General features: G+C 38.1%; 1 protein-coding gene and 1 long non-coding RNA gene across 2 annotated transcripts in view; one reads left to right on the top strand and one right to left on the bottom strand.

Moving 5' to 3' along the window:
* The window catches only part of LOC134571854 (uncharacterized), a 618,817-nt gene that overhangs the window by 53,609 nt on the left and 548,144 nt on the right, over positions 1-17,064 (top strand). The gene's annotated exons all lie outside the window — the stretch shown is intronic.
* LOC134570938 (NADPH oxidase organizer 1-like) lies at positions 1,928-12,067 on the bottom strand. Its single transcript, XM_063428959.1, has 8 exons — positions 11,940-12,067; positions 9,610-9,690; positions 6,906-6,981; positions 6,050-6,227; positions 4,510-4,706; positions 4,277-4,390; positions 3,546-3,663; positions 1,928-2,715 (listed from the first exon to the last, which is right to left on the bottom strand). The coding sequence occupies exons 1-8, from the start codon at positions 12,021-12,023 to the stop codon at positions 2,142-2,144; spliced, it is 1,422 nt and encodes a 473-aa protein (XP_063285029.1). The 5' UTR covers positions 12,024-12,067; the 3' UTR covers positions 1,928-2,141.

The following is a 17,064-nucleotide window of genomic DNA, read 5'->3' on the forward strand; positions in this document are numbered from 1 at the left end:
CAGGGTCTGCCTGATAGTGAATTGTTTCCCACTAACATGTAAATGTTATTCACTACAAGACAGCACTTTTCATGTGCTATCCATCAGCATGTATAGGTTATTCTAGCAAATCAGACCGTCTTATAGCTCCAAGTAAGAGGCTGTTATCAAATGCCTGAGACGGATGTGTTCTGCAATGTCCATGATCACAGTGGAAGCTCAATTGCCATTATCTAGTAATTCTAGCTCAATGTCATTTGCTTGTGATGCATTGTGAAATCACTAGTCTTGTAAAGAAAGCTCTCTGCTAAAGAAATGTAAAATAAACAACTTCACCATTGATTTAACAAAAAGCAACACAGTAACCCATTTAAGTCTTGCTTTAGCCAAGCTCATTATTGTGTGCTGGGTTACATTGTAGCAAATGTACAAAAAATACTGAATAGTATATTGCCATTTGAGACTGAATTTGTTTTTGTGGCAGTTAGTGCAGTAAGCAGTCACAGTTGCTTATAAAACACTAATTTCTATAAACCATTATATGGTACCGGTATGTGATGACAAGTAAACCACCATCTGATTGTACTATAGTAATATTTAAAAGATATTGGTGTGTTTTGTTCAGTTTTCTTGTATGAGGAGGGAGCCTGGAATTTCATGGCATGTGAGATACTAGTTCCCTCGTTCATTGCAGGAAACACAGTCACCGGCAGCTGAACCGGTGTTGCCAGTCTTTTGCATCCAGTGCTATTTCATAACACATCGCTTGCTGTTACAGAGAGATAGTTGGATGATAACGGTATAAAAATGTATGGTGTTTTTCTAAAATGATCTCATCTGATCCAATGCTACTATAGCCAGTGGCAGATACAACAGGTGTAAAAAGGTCAAGTTGTCCCCAAGCACCGGGTATATTGGATCTTTCGTGATGGGGTGTTCTAGCATCAGTGTAGCTACTGGCAGTGCGTGTAATCCTTGGGTCCTATGTAATTTTTTGTATGAAAACCTTTCTGTACAATGGTGCTTATCAACACGCATTGCATGTATGATCTCATATCCTCTTTCCTACATCACACATGGAGATCGGAGGAAGGTGGAGAAGCGATGGACAGCTGGAGATGAAATGGTACCTGATGAGCTGGGCGCAAAATGAATGTCCTGGAGTTGTATTGAATCTCTGTATATTGAATAGAAGGGGCTAACCGAGACCTCCCCAGCAATACATTCACAGTAATGTGTGCTGTGTATGAGTGTATCCCAAAGCCTCATTGTAATGTGCAATGTCTCACCGCAATAAAACTAAAGAGTAATGTGCAGTCTGTATGAAAGAACTCCATAGCATTCATCTCAAAGTAAAGTTGAAATGTCACAATATCACAGAGCTTCACAGCAATATTTTCATAGCAGTGGTCATTGTGTATGAATTTTTCACAGAGCTGCATGTGTTGTGTTCGAGTGTGTTTTTCTCAGTCCTATTTGGTGTGTACTAGAGTACCATTAGACCCAGGAGCCACCCTGTGTGTATTGCCCATTGGAATTAAACTAATAAGAAAGAAGGGACATTCTAGAATTGCATAATAAATACATATTTATATTGGTATTCAAATTAAATATACTGTATAATTATTTTATGAAATGCTGTGTGGTGAGCACAGGACCGTGACATTATACATTATATATTATAAAACTTTTCACATTACGCAATAAGCAGAATCACTGCTTAAATACTATCACTGCAGCAAACTTGATCAACTTCGGAAATACACTTTAGGTCAATGATGGGCAACCTTTGGCACTCCAGGTGTTGTGGACACATCTCCATAATCAGCCATAATGCTGGGAAAACATGGGAGATGTAGTCCACAACATTTAGAGTACCGAAGATTGCCTATCCCCTCTTTAGGTGATTGATGGCATAGGACTGGACCTATAACACAGTAGCATATGTTCTGACCGCTTGACACAATGACCTGTCTACTACAGTGCCACCAGACATTTCATATTCTGCCGCCAAGGTCAGAAGTAAAGTCATGTTGCGGCTCTGGATGTGCTATGGAAGAACTGCACTTGGTTACTGTCTAGAATGCTATCAGAATAAATATCAAATAAATAAAAGTTTGTCAGTCTCTTGATGGCAATATGTTCATCTGGTATAGTCTGTGTTAAGGTGACTCCCGCAGAGCATTCTTGGTTACTGTAGTGCATTTTTGTAGAATTTCGTGTGGCTTAGGCCGTTTTGGAACCCGAGGAGGTCTTAGACCAGGATCAGTAGAAGGAACATCAGGCATTCTGCTGGTAAGGTCCTCTGTTACAGGCTTCTTCGGTGTGGCGATAATATAGTTTCCATACACAATCTCTGGCCTTGTCTCTTGTTCCTGAACCTGGATGCCCTTCCCTTGATTAGGTTTTGGTTTCCAGTCTGTGCTAGTGGTTGTTGAAATCTTTCCATACCTTGATGGAGAATTGGCTAATTCACGTTGCATGTTTGAAGAGAAGCCATTCAGAGATCTAGATTTCTTTCTGTCTAATTTCATGGCATTATTTCTGCTGGGCTTCACTCCAGGATCTTCAGATCTCCAGTTCCCATCTGATGTGTTCAAGGCTAAGGAACTACTTGCTTTAAATAAGTTTGGAGTCGAATTTAATTTGCCGTGTTTGATCATAGTTTGAAGTTGTTGGTAGTTACTGTATGGTTTCAGGTACATTGATGGGACATATCCAGCTTTTCCATTATACCTGGGGACAAAATCAAACAGATTAAGTTGGGTGTGGTTTGATCGAAAACATCAAGCATTATTTCACTCCAAAGATGCTAAAAGCCTCAAGCCGGTCAATTGAACGCGGACAGGGAATCTATGACCAAGAGGACAAATATGGTTGCATGGGTACAGAACAATGTGAGATTTTACATGGACCACACAAATCACATCATATATATATATATATATTTAGAGATAGAACATACACAGGTTAAACAGTACCGAGGGTTGAAATGGGCAATGGACGAGTTGGATTGGAAAGTAAAAGCAGGTGAACAGGTGGAGAGGTGTCTGTTTAGGAGTTGCCAGGCAAAGGGATGGGCGAGAATTTAAGTTTAATTAGATGTGGGCTCCAAGGCTTATAAAGGTGTGCCTGGTTCTTATGCAACCAAGACATGTAACCTTCATTATTATTCCTGTGTTTTAAAAGTTTTTAATGTACTTATGCAGAGTTCTCAACAATTAGAAGAACATTAAAAACTTACCAACACATTTTGAAATAAAAATTGCATTCTGATTGGCTTCTTGATAGCTTCAACCAATTAGAATCTGACTTGAACTTAAATCGTGGTCACTGACCAGAAATTGAAAACAAACTATTGGCAGCCCCCAAAAAATACTTCCTGGCATACAGTAAAACAAAACCCCTGCTATCTACAATATGCAGATAGTGTTTATGTTCTGTTAGTTGATGTGAGGTTTCTTATCGGAAATAGATCCAGTTTAATGTTTGTAAATGGAAACTTTTTACACCGTCGATACATGCTTGAATTTCTATTCTAGAGTTTAGCTTGCACCTCTCCTTACCTTACCAACCACCATCCGTTATTTGTCTTCTCAATGACTTCTACTAGAACCCCAATAACGATGGACAACTCATCGGAGCTCATGGATTCATAACCTTTTGCTGCATAATAAAGGATTCCTGAAAAAAAAAAAGATAAAAAGGACATATAAATAAATGTATTATGATGAGATGAAGTATGTCCATTCACTCACAAGAAAACGATCCCAATCTGAAAACTACTAAAAAGATTTAATTTAACTGTATTCTTTGTTTCTTTCTAGACTGATTGTAGGCAAGTATATAAACTTTCTCAGCCTGATCAAAAACTCTAACAAGTCATTATCTCACTGTATTGTGCTAAAAACAGCTGGAAGAATTAATGTAAAAAGCCCTGCTAAAAATGCTATGTGTAGAAAGTCACCTTGCACCTACATACAATATCGTTGTGGGTTCTAACCCCCGGTCCTCATGGTACACCAGCAGTCCAGAATTTATGCATTTCATAATTCTGTTCCAAAGGTGAAAATGACAAAACCTGGACCACTGGCATGTCATGAAGGCTGCGTTGGGAACCATTGCCATATTGGATTGAATAATCCAAGAATAACATTTATTATAGGGATAAATAAATTATGAAGCATGGCAAGGTCCATTCCATGAAATTAAACAAAACCCGATTTATTGGTGACTAATCCGATTTTCTGAAACACTACCTTACAATTATCAGCGTTCATGAATAATCTAAACTTACCGTCATAGTCAGAATCCGTTGTTGAGTTTGCGGCCTCATTGTTTTCAAGATCTTTGAGATACGGAGCAGGAAACCAAGCCACCCGTTTCTCCTCGTTTTCTACCAACCACCATCCTGAAAAGGAAAGTGAGAAATGTCAACGACTGGTTGATGTTGACGTTGATGTCTATGAATAATGAAAAATGTTCTAACCCTGGATTACTAATACCCTGATAGTAATTGTGAACCAGTACCTGAGCTTTCCTTCACCAGAACTCCCAGAAGCTCATTGCGTTTCACATTGAAGGCTCTGTTCTTTGTGTCTTTAGTCTCGTAGTCTTCTATACACACGTATTGTTGAGATATAATCGGCCCAGGGCATGGGGGCTCCGCAGGTGGTCTTGGGATCTCTTTCTTTGGTATCCTTGTCTCTGAGGGCATGATAACCAAGCTGCAAAGCAACATTTAGAACAATTAGCACATACAACACATATCTGCTTAAATTATATAAATAGTACTAGATCTAATTAATTAATTAATTGTCTGTCTGTCTCACTGGCTTTAAGTGAAGTAATTAAGGCACACCAACAATCCATGTTTTTTGTCAGTACCTGCACTGGAACAGATCTGAGAAATGTCTAAATAAATGAAATGTCTTGAGGACTAGGTTAGGAACCATTTAACTATCTGTCTATCATCTCTCTCTCTCTCTCTCTCTCTCTCGCTCTCTTTAAACATAGCTGTGTGACCTACAATATATTTTAAAGTATGACTACAGTTCTTTTAAGACACAGTTACTAATGGAGCAATTGCCATTATTATTATATTAGGACATATTGGGACTAGTAAAAATCTTTAGAAAATTTACATCAGTTATGCCAAAATAAAAATCGTATCCCTTTAAGAGACAATTGCCTCACTCCGAGACAGTTGTCTTACAATGCAAGCTGAGAAAATCAGGTAAATATGTTCATTTTTTAGATCAGTGCACCCTCTCCAGGAGAGGCACTGATCTAACCAATCGGTGTCCTATCCCTAGGAATGCTGGAAGAGTGTGTTAGGTCTTCCTGACAGGTCTCTTCACCTTGCAACATCCTGAAAGGGGGAGAAGGGAGGAAGTCTGATCAGTGTGATCATGCAGAGCAGGCTCCTGTGTCGGGTATCGTTCTCCCTGCTGTGTTAGTCATTGTGGGGAGAATGAGGAGCTTTCGCTGCTACACAATTATGTCCTGTTTATGTCATTAGTAGACTAGTCTGGACTGGATTATGGGGTGAGTTAGACGGCAAGGGACGTAGGAACACCCCTTGCTGCGAGGCAACAATGTCCAACAATGCAATATGACCAAGTTTATAGTAAGTTTATACATGTTTATTACATACTTTTCAAAGCATACTTTTGCTTTGTATATTTGCTTAACAGTGCCTACTGGTTTAAAGAAAATGTCGAGAGATGCAGGTCCCTTTAAAATGTAAAGTTATCATTGAAGTAAACAGCAGTTCACTCTGTAGGTGTTTTTTGTTAATTTTTACAAAACTAAGGTATTATTTAAAAAAAAAAAAAAAAAGGTTCTAAAATGCATCACCAAGGATCAGAAATTATCCAGGTTTTACCAGAATCCCCAATTGAACAGAAATTTGTATTTCCTAAATCTTGATGCAACTGATGGTGGTCTCTGAAGGTTTTGTGGGTGTCCTACTCTGGACAGCTACCTTCCCTAGAATCCAAACATGGTTACCATTATTTGTGGATTCTGAGTGATAATTAGCACTACCAACTACGAACTAACAACTGACCTATTTTCATGAAAGGTTGGATTAAGATCATGGCTCTTGGGAGTGAAGAATTTCACAACATTTTCGCACTGGGAGATCTTTTGATCAGATTTGAGAAGCTCCTGAGAATATTTCTCCAGCAGTCTGAGCCTTTCGATGAAACGACTTGAATTCCTATTCCTTCTGAATACTGGAACATCTGTGGATAGAAATGAATACAAATAGATTTAATACGTGATGACCAATAGGTGTGAAGCTATGTGAGAAACCTCATAAACAAGAATTATATTAATTTAAGAACCAGTTTTACTCTAATTGTGGCTGTGAATCACTGGACGGCCTGGAGGCATTTAACTCATTGTGTGTTCAGACCTAAGTAAGTAAGTCAACAAAATGAAGCAAGACATTTCTACCTGTTAAAGGGCTACTCCAAGTACAATAACCAGTACAGCCCACTGAGCCCTATTGTGTTTCACTAAGCCGTAAATTGAAGGTAACTGATCATTGACTGACATTTTATGGTTAAATTGGGAACTTTTCTTGATTCTGCAATTTTGGCCTCAAATTATAAATTCCCTGGTCAGTTCCTCAAAACTTACTGTGAAAAACTCTGGCAGTCTTTGAGACACACAGGGCTATTCAACACGCAAACATCTGGAAAATCCCATACAACTCAGTTTAGGTTACGGCCTGGCTAGTTCATCCACAAGTTCGCCTTTTGGATTACTAGGGTTATTTACTAAAAATTATATCTGAAGCAAAGTAGGTGGATCAGTGTATAAAATACCCTACTATTCCCCGTGAAATGCATAAGCAGCTGGGGAAATCAAGTGTGATGTAATACCTTTTTTAACTTACAAAGACGAAAATAAATTACCTTTCAGCTTGGGAATGAAATTATCTGACTTGCGGAAGAGTCCTGACTCAAGTGGAAATTTTTTTCTTAGTTCCCGCTAAAAGAGAGCATGAAACCGCAGAGTTAGTGTCATACTATTAGGTGCAGTATTGGCCATGTTAAATATTGATATTGTTTAAATATTTGTATATTTTTGTCACCTTATCATTTAATGCTTCTTTAACCACTGTATTGTACACAGGTTTACTTTTTTGTTGTTTTTTTTTATGTGCAAGTGGATAGAGATCATCAGCAAACGCCACAACAGCGTACATAGTGATATACAGGTTATACAGGGGGCACATTTTTGGTTATATATAAACAAGCTTTAACTTAACTGATGAATCTCCATGATGGAATTTAAGATGTATGTAGAGATTATAACATGCTAGTCAGGTACGTCTAGGTTGAGTGAATATATGGCAGTTAGCTATCTTTTAAGAAGGTCTAGACAAATGAGATAAAATTATAAACATTCAAACAGTATGGGCTAAAGCAAGCTGAGTAAGTCTAGTGCTGGTAATCTCATGTGTTCTAAAAGAGAATGCGTGCATGTTGCCGAGAAGTTAAATTAATTAGAGTGAGAGACTTCTCTATGCGTAGATTAAATGTACCATCAGGCAATATAATATAAAAGACAGTGTGACTTGAGAGAGAAAGTACAGTTTAATGACATACAGCAGAAGGATACTTGTCATAGCTAATTGTGCACGGTTTTTAACGAAGCACAATATGTATTTGCTGGTCATATGACAGAAAAATAAATGACAAAAAAAACGATATTTTAAGACAAACTGCATCTTAAAATGTAAATGGTTGAAACCCTGTGTATAGGTATGTGAGGACTAATTTATATTCGGAAAATGCAAATACTGCAAATGCCATCCGATTGTAAAGTTTGGGACTTTACACAAGCGCAAATAATTAGGGACAAATGCTTGGCGTAAACAACGTTTTTGCTATTAAAACCCAGAAACGTGCCTTAAAGGACCACTCTAGGCACCCAGACCACTTCAGCTTAATGAAGTGGTCTGGGTGCCAGGTCCAGCTAGCTTTTACCCTTTTTTTTATAAACATAGCAGTTTCAGAGAAACTGCTATGTTTATACTGAGGGTTAAGCCAGCCTCCAGAGCCTCTAGTGGCTGTCTCATTGACAGCCGCTAGAGGCGCTTGCGTGCTTCTCACTGTGAAAATCACAGTGAGAGCACACAAGCGTCCATAGGAAAGCATTATGAATGCTTTCCTATGCGACCGGCTGAATGCGAGCGCGGCTCCTGCCGCGCATGCGCATTCAGCCGATGATGTCGCGAGGAAGAAGAGGAGGAGGAGGAAAGCTCCCCGCCCGGCGCTGGAGAAAGAGGTAAGTTTAACCCCTTCCTCCCCCCAGAGCCCGGCGGGAGTGGGTCCCTGAGGGTGGGGGCACCCTCAGGGCACTATAGTACCAGGAAAACGAGTATGTTTTCCTGGCACTAGAGTGGTCCTTTAAAGGTCTACTCCAACCCTTTTTTTCCCCCAATCTGCAAATAATACTTTTCGGGCTTTATTCTATAGGATCCCACCCACTCCTGCACAAAAAAAAAAAATAACAGCCGAAAATCGTTTTGAAATAAATCTTAGTTACCTTAAAGCCATCACTTCTGTCGCCAGTGCACTGTGCTCGCTGGCAGCAGATGCAAATTATGCACAGAATTGACATTAGGCAGTCTGGAACAGAGTTCTGGGCATCCTAAGTCATATGCTCCGGCGGTGCAACCAGCCCTCGGCACACAAGGGCAGATAATTTAGTATGTGCCGTGTTTCAAGGTGAACATTGCACATACTTACTCCTAACGCCATGACCACTTCAAATTACTAAAGTAGTCATGGTTGGAGAAACCCTTAATTACCGCCCTAGCAAGATTGAGCCTGTACACATGGGAGGGGAGGATGTCATGAAATCTGTTTTTCTGCCGCCCATCACTGCATTTGAGGAAACTATTAAAGGGCGTTAAATATTTAATTTAGTTTTCAGCAACTTTGATATATGTTGTTGTTTGAATTCAGTTAATTGTCTGCGTTGCTTTTTCTTCAATTACGAGTGTCGACACGTACTAGCTGCTACTTGAAAAGGCGGAGGTACAATTTAGCCATCTATTTTTAGAAATACAAATTACAAGATGAAGCAAACACACGCATAACAAGTGGGCATTAAAAGAGGCAGTAGTAATAGTGAATTGAAAACTAAATTGCAAAATTTGATATGTAGCCGAGTATAATTCTTTGTTCCAAATTAAAACCCAAATCATAGAAAAACCTTTATTTGTAGTGCAAAAAGAAAAAAAACCTTGACGTTTGTTTTCAAAGAATATTTCATGGTTTTAATATCTAGCACTTAAATCTGATGGTTTTGATTCAGGGTTGATATTAATTGTAATGGCTTTATTAACTGAATCAGCAAATTGTCAGGAAACACCCAGAGCATTTTAGATTCAAAGGTCAAAATAGCAAATGTGAGAAAGTAGCAAAATTGGAGAAATTCATTCACGTTATCTATTTTACCTTCCAGTATTTTCCTGCCCGTTTTTTTTTTTTTGGTGTGCAGTTCTACAATAATGGTCTAATGTGAAACCCTTTACAAAGTGTTATATTTGTTTAATATCTTGTCGGTAGCCCAGATTTGGTAGAGCATCGGTTTTGCCAAACTTACACTGAGTTTCTTGAAATCTTCAAATGTGCGATAGATAAGGATTTCATTCCGGTCGGACCAGAGTACTGAGAACATGTTATACTGCAAGAAAAAAAAAAAGCACAACATGACTCAACATTGCTTGTACTGCATTTAAATCTCAATAAAACATTAATTACAAAATAAACAAACAAAAACCACAAAATTACTGACAATATATACCCTCAGATACAAGATTAAGAATTCTGATTCAAATTCAATGAGTGGAAAGGCATGTAAATCAGGAAAGTAGTGGATTCATGGCTGGGCGTCTCCGCAGAAAAGGTTATGGTTTGTGAATTTGACACACTTTATACTAAGGCGCAACATACATTTTTCCTGAAACTTTGTCATTTACCTTGGTTTTTAGGCAGACTCCACACATAGTGCTATTGATAACTGTGCACTTTGGGATGAGATGGCAATTGAAATGAAAAATATACACCCAAATAAAGAGTTCTCTAATGTGGCCACATTCCAGACCCCCAAAGCAGTTTAACTTGCTGGGGTGCTTTATTTGTGAAAAGTATGTTGTTTTTGTTTTTTTCATTTGATCAATATAAATAGAAATTGTCACTTTTACAAATGAACCTGGTTGTCTGGCTGTCAATCATAAACTGGTCATGTTACTTCCTGGTTTGGTTGGTTCAGTGAAGCTAAACTCAAGAGGCAGCAATTGCTCAGAGCACCTGCCTTGCAATAAATCCTCATTGAGCTGCACTGGGAAGTCTGTGATTGGACAGCCACAGAAAGTCTGGGCGGGGTTAGAAGTGGAGGGCTTGCAAAGCTGCAGACAAGAGAACTGCAGTCTTTTGCTAGATGTTTTTAGATTTATAGCCCCAATGAAAATAATGCATAATTAAATACATGTAGATTTTCATTGGGGGGTACATATACTAAACAGTAATTTTATTTTTTTGTATTTAACCCCTTAAGGACACATGACATGTGTGACATGTCATGATTCCCTTTTATTCCAGAAGTTTGGTCCTTAAGGGGTTAAACACTAAGGTCCCTTTAACTTTTTTTAACAAGGCTGTTTTCTATATATTTTGCAGTTATGCCAACTTTATGTACCCTTTGCATTTTCCCAATTGTTTAGAATAGAACAGTGGTTGGAAGTAGTCATTGCCTTAATTTGACTGGCTAAACATGATAGGAGTTGTTGCCTTTTCAAGAAAGATAATAGTACTGTGTTGATTACCCATTCTGGTAAATACAATGACAAAATAGATGCAAGGCTTATACAAATGGCACTGCCTTCCTTTCAATAGAAATATGTTTTATTCACTTAAATTAACATTTTAGGTAACTATTGCCAAAGCTAGAAAATTATCCATTTTCAGTTTTTTTCCAGACTCTTTGGCTTAAAATTTGTGATTTATTAAAAAAAAAAAAAAAAAAACAGAAATAAATGTTTTGTGTTTGACAAAAAATTAATTTGCTAATCCAACCCTGGCACTATCAAGCTATCATTAGCATGGGCTAATGCAAATTTAATTTATGCATTACCTACGCAGTGGCGGCGATGGGCTGAAGGTACCAGGAGAAACCTGTATTTGTCTAACCACTCAAGAACGGTTTGTATAAAACAGTGGTTGGGCATCCATAGAATGCATCCATAGGACTTCAAATTTTGGACCAAAATAGAAAAAACGGCAAATGCCTCCAAGCTGGCTCTATTTTTGCATAACTGGGCTATCCTGCCCCAAATTTAAAAAAACAAAACAAACAAAAACACTTTTAACAGAAAGAAATCCCCACACACACTTCACAAATCCTGAAATTTAGTTCACAGCTTTTTTTTAAAAACAAATTCTCTAATATGCTTTTATATATAAAAACAAAAACAAATCTATATATTAGTATTTGGTTTTTTTTGCCAGGTCCTTCCAACACACAATATTTCATGTATAAACCCCTACATTCGAACAGGCTTTTCAGTAAAGTGATAAGTCAAGGTCAGTTCAAAGTCAATTTCAAATGTAAGTTAAAATGTAAGGTTAAAAATAGCCAAAGTGGAAGAATTTTCTCAGTTAGCTATGATCTCAGTTCAGCTACTTAAATGTGTCCTTACATTTGTAAATTACTTAGTAAATAACTCTGATAAAGCACAAAAATGCCAATTTGTTATGATTCACAAAACGCCAACGCCACAGCGCAGTACATATGGTGAATAAGCAAAGACACCAAGCTAATGCCTTTCCATTAACCTAGAAAATATAAGAAACATGCTATCACGAAGATACAACCATCATAAGCGGAGAATAATATTTTATATCCTGAAGAGGTCGGTGTCTTTCGGGCAATACCTTGTGTTTCCCATTCTGTAAGTATCCAATGGCTGTGGTTTCCAAAGGATGACGGTCGCTCCCACTCCTGTCTCTCTGAGGCATCTTTCCAATCTCTCGTGTTTGTTTGTGAGCAGGGAAGGCGAGATCTGCTTTTTATTAAGAACCTCATGCAGAATTTGGAAATGCCTCACCAATTAGCATACAGTGACACATACGGTGATGTACAAGTCCGACCTCAATGACAGCAGGAGGAAATTCTCTCCTTGATTGATAGTGTAGCAGCCAGGGTTTTCCCCTTATGGTCAACGTGTTTTCATTGTTGATTTCCTGTTATATTTTAATAGGATATACTACATCGACCGGGGGAGGTGGGAGGGGAAGAGGGGTTTATTCAATAAAGAATGACACCTGTCAAGGAAATTCGTACATTTTAAATGTACGGTTGGAAAATTGGCACAAAAAAAAAACCTTAGATAAATTTATCTAAGTTTTAATAAATACGTTTCGCGATTTGGTTTTCAATTCTCTGCAATTCCCGTCAAAGTAAATGAACCGTAAAGTAGTTTATTCACTAAACAGCAAATTGTAGGATATTAAAACCTGATATACATTTTACAGAATTAAAATTGAATGGTAACACTGAGGCTAAAATAGTCGAACTCTGTCTGAAACTGTAAATGGGTTTGGAGACGTTTTCCAAATGATCTATTTGAGCCTGAATGTAGCTATTCAGATTTATTTCACTAAAACTCAAAGTATATCCGTAAAATGGAAAATTCAGGCTAATGTAGTGAAGCAGCTGTGACTATATCTGAGTTAGAGAATTGTTCCAAATCGGGTATTTTCGCCTACAGTTTGCAATTTGGTTTTTGTTTTCGAATCGTTAAATTCAATGTTTAGTGAGTAAACCCCCAAATAATGTTATTATTTCAAATGAGCTGAAGGTAGAAATAGACACACAGAGTGGCTGGGGGGAGAATGACATACAAAGGGGCTCTGGGAAATAAAAGACACACAGAGGGGCCAGGATGCCTATTGTACAACACTGCTTAATATGTTGGAACTATATAAATCAGAGGTAGTAAACCTCACACTGCACCCTTCACACATGCACTGTCCCCCTCAGACACACACTGCACCTCTCACACACACACTACATTCTTCACACACCAACACACACACAGCAGCTCACAGATACACATAGAAAAAAGTAGAATAGAAAATGGAAAAAAAGGAAGAAAATAGATTACTTTCAGTATGTATACCCTCCCTAAACCCTCCTTTAAAAAAAAAAAATTAAAATTAAAAAAGAGACTTGTGCCATAAAATTAGTTACTGCGGCACTGGTGGGCGGTAAGGAAATTTTACCATCAACAATGATACAAAAGTGGGTGGTGGATATTAAAAGGTTGACTACCCATGATATAAATAAACACAACAATAATAGTTATGCTTTTTTTGGGGGGGGAAAGTTTGTTTCAAATAGGGGCACAGTCTTCCAACACGTTATACATTTACCTTCCTCACAAGTTAGTTAGTAACAGTTCCTTTTTAAATCAATGCAACTTTTATTCCAACTGCTGCAGGATTAGTCTGAGGAATCACGATTGATCTTAATCATTGTTAGTGTGTGCCAAGTATAATGGGTGTTAAGGCTTTGTGTTAACATATATAATTAAATATGTTTTCAGGATGTGTAACTAATTCAATCCCGAGTATAAAACAAATTGGGAGGGATGGGTTATATTGATCAGATAAGAGGAGTGCACTTTCAGGTTAGCAGATAACAAGTACCCTCTGGAGATTGCTAAACCTTTTGGCTAATGTTGACACATTCTTCAGAGATTCAATGACATATGTAAAGTTTCCTTCCTCTTTCACCGATAAGTGTTGTAAACATATGTGTGCATGCAGGCATCCCATCGAATGTCTCTGTCAAGTTTGGCATCTCTGAGACCAAGACAGGTGGGAACAGGACTTGCACAGCTGCAGTTTGCACCAATAGTAAAGCGCCCGCTGTAAGGGGGCCACGTTATCCTGGTGGTCTGCATGCGTGCCAGGATTATAGGGTGCCCAACAAAGTGGCCTAACACAGCTGCCAATATGTGGGTTTGCATATGCTCACCCAGAATCCTTTGCAGTAGTAACATCACTGCAAATTCGAGATTTCTGTTTGAAAAGCAAGTCTCATGGCTTGACTGGTGTGTGTGGATCTGTGTTTAACAATGTATTGACTATTATTTATACCCTAAAGACACATTGTTTGATCTCTAAAAATTACCGAAAGCCTTTTCTAATAACAGGATTTAGGGACTGTGACTTAATTCGGGATTATTCACTAAGGGGTTAATTCACTTAGAGTCTGTAGTGGAATAGAACATTTTACCAGCTATTATTATTTTTATTATTATTTATAAAGCCCCAACAAATTCAGCAGCGATGTACAATGGGATTATGCTTTCAGAATACCAGTTTTAGACTAAATTGTGCATTCAGGATTTCATTTCGCTACAACTTGGAATGTAGCAAATGAATTCCTCTGATTTCCCAACATTTCACATAATAGTGAGTATACCTAGATTTTGCTCTCTGCTATGAGATCCTCTCCATTGTATGCAAAACTTCTGATAAACTAAGGTATTTACCAATAGGAAAATATTTTTTTTAAAAATTAGTCAACTATTCAAAACAGTCTTTAGCAGTTAGATCATTTATTGTTTTTATACAGGCACATCAACTTCCCTCTAAATCTGGACTTTCCTTCATTCGTGAAGGCATTTTATTTCGCAACCAGAATATATTTTTGAAACGTTACTAAAATAGCAATCACATACAAAGTAGTGTGGGGATTGCAACCTCTGTATACAGTGTTACAGAAGCTATAAACAACAGCAGCTTACTCTGATCACAAAAAGATGATCACAGACAGTTGATAGACAGAAGATCTAACACAGAGACACCTAGAGATATACACAGACAAAGAGAATCAGGAAAGACAGAGCAAAGAAGCAGATAAAGAAGAAAGACAGACAGAGGCAGAAAGAAAACCAGACAGAGACAGAGACAGACAGACAAAAATACAATTTAAGGAACAGCGCACACACAAAAACAAAAATACAGTTTTAAGTTTTAAAAGGCTACTTGAAATCACCTACTACAGATAGACAGACAGAAAGATAGATAGACATATCTTGGGACATACTTGAAAGCGAGAGAAATCTCAATGTATCCTTCCTGGTGACATATTTTATAAATAAATAAATATTAATCTTTCATGGTGTTTCATAATTTAATTATACAATTTTGGATATTTCCTAGAAATTGGCACTTTCATAAATAAGAATTAAAATAGGATACTCCTATGTCGTTTAACTGCATGTCCCATTGTACAGCGCTATGGAATCTGATGGCACTATATAAATAATAAAAGAATAATAATAATAATGTCCCAATGTACTTGGTCTCCAAATCTCCAAAAAAAACTGTTCCATACCCCAGATCTCACATATTAAACAGATGTATTGATGAATTCTTTCCTCAACAATTTTAAGCTCATGTTAAAGGACCACTCTAGGCACCCAGACCACTTCAGCTTAATGAGGTGGTCTGGGTGCCAGGTCCCTCTAGGATTAACCCTTTTTTTTATAAACATAGCAGTTTCAGAGAAACTGCTATGTTTATACTGAGGGTTAATCCAGCCTCCAAAACCTCTAGTGGCTGTCTCATTGACAGCCGCTAGAGGCGCTTGCGTGATTCTCACTGTGAAAATCACAGTGAGAGCACGCAAGCGTCCATAGGAAAGCATTGTAAATGCTTTCCTATGCGACCGGCTGAATGCGCGCGCGGCTCCTGCCGCGCATGCGCATTCAGCTGATGACGTCGCAAGGAAGAAGGAGAGGAGGAGGAAAGTTCCCTGCCCGGCGCTGGAAAAAGAGGTAAGTTTAACCCCTTCCTCTGTCCAGAGCCCGGCGGGAGGGGGTCCCTGAGGGTGGGGGCACCCTCAGGGCACTATAGTGCCAGGAAAACGAGTATGTTTTCCTGGCACTATAGTGGTCCTTTAACAACTCAGACACTTTGAAGAATTATTTCCCATTGCTTTGACAACAGACATTGTTCAGTAATCAGAAGAGATGGCTTTTACATTCATAAAACAACATTTAGTTGTCCAGCTCTTACGTTTTGTCCTTGTACAAACTTTAAAAGGACATCATATTCAGATATAGCAATAATATCTTGTTGATGTAATTTTTATGTTTGCCACACCAGAGAAAGAAAAGGAAAGAGGGAATCCTTCATTAAAATGTCTGGAAAGTTTACACCTCCCTCAATAATTAGATAAGGTATTGCGTTACTGCCATCAATTGCTGTGTGTCCTGGTAAGTTCTTTATGATCAGTATACAAGTTCTTGTAAATCAAGGAGTCTCCCTTCATTACACACACCCTACACCTTCACAGAAGAATTTTCCATCTAGAATTTGGGCAGGTCTTGTTCCTGTGTTTCCTGAATAGGTAACAACATAACTCGCAAACTTCAATCTTCTGGAGTACAAAGGGTTTCTAATGAAAGTGAGAATTCCAAGTGAATTTCAACTTTTAGTAGCTGAAACAGAAGAATAGTTGACTTAGTGACGGTCTCCAGTTGGGCTAGTTTTACCTTGAATTTGAAATTCACTTTAGTAAATATCCCTGACTTTCTTTCTTTGTCAATCTGTTTTTTTTTTTATTGAGGCATTTGATTCAGGTCAAACAGAAAAAAAGAGAGACTCCAATAGTGTATACTGCATCAGACAGTGGAACGGAAAGGGAAACTTCACAGCAGGGTGGTATTTCCACTCACCTATTTTAGAGCTATTCCAAGCTCACGTGTGGATATCGTTCAGTGACGTCAATCCCCCACTGGTAGGATGTAGGTGGTGGTAGATGATATGTAGCTTGAGGTGAAGAAGGTCTCGATGTAAGGAGAGAAACAGCAGAAAATAGTGCTCTCTGTATATAATAGTTAAAATGATGATAATAAAATGGTAATATACTCACATTCGAGTGAGCAGGAAATACTGCTCACTATGATAGTATGGGTGGTATAATCCCCATCTAAGGATTCATGGATGAGTATATTCTGCAATATTCTTGGTGTCCATGAAA

The sequence above is a fragment of the Pelobates fuscus genome, chromosome 8 (assembly GCF_036172605.1).
Source record: "Pelobates fuscus isolate aPelFus1 chromosome 8, aPelFus1.pri, whole genome shotgun sequence".
Lineage (NCBI taxonomy): Eukaryota > Metazoa > Chordata > Amphibia > Anura > Pelobatidae > Pelobates > Pelobates fuscus.

Coding starts and splice junctions, on each gene's coding strand:
- LOC134570938 (XM_063428959.1), bottom strand. CDS start 12,023: ATGCCTCAGAGAGACAGGAGTGGGAGCGACCGTCATCCTTTGGAAACC. Junction 6,982..9,609: donor AAGATTTCAAGAAACTCAGT/GTAAGTTTGGCA, acceptor GCTCTCTTTTAG/CGGGAACTAAGAAAAAAATT. Junction 4,707..6,049: donor CCAACCTTTCATGAAAATAG/GTCAGTTGTTAG, acceptor GTTGCTTTGCAG/CTTGGTTATCATGCCCTCAG.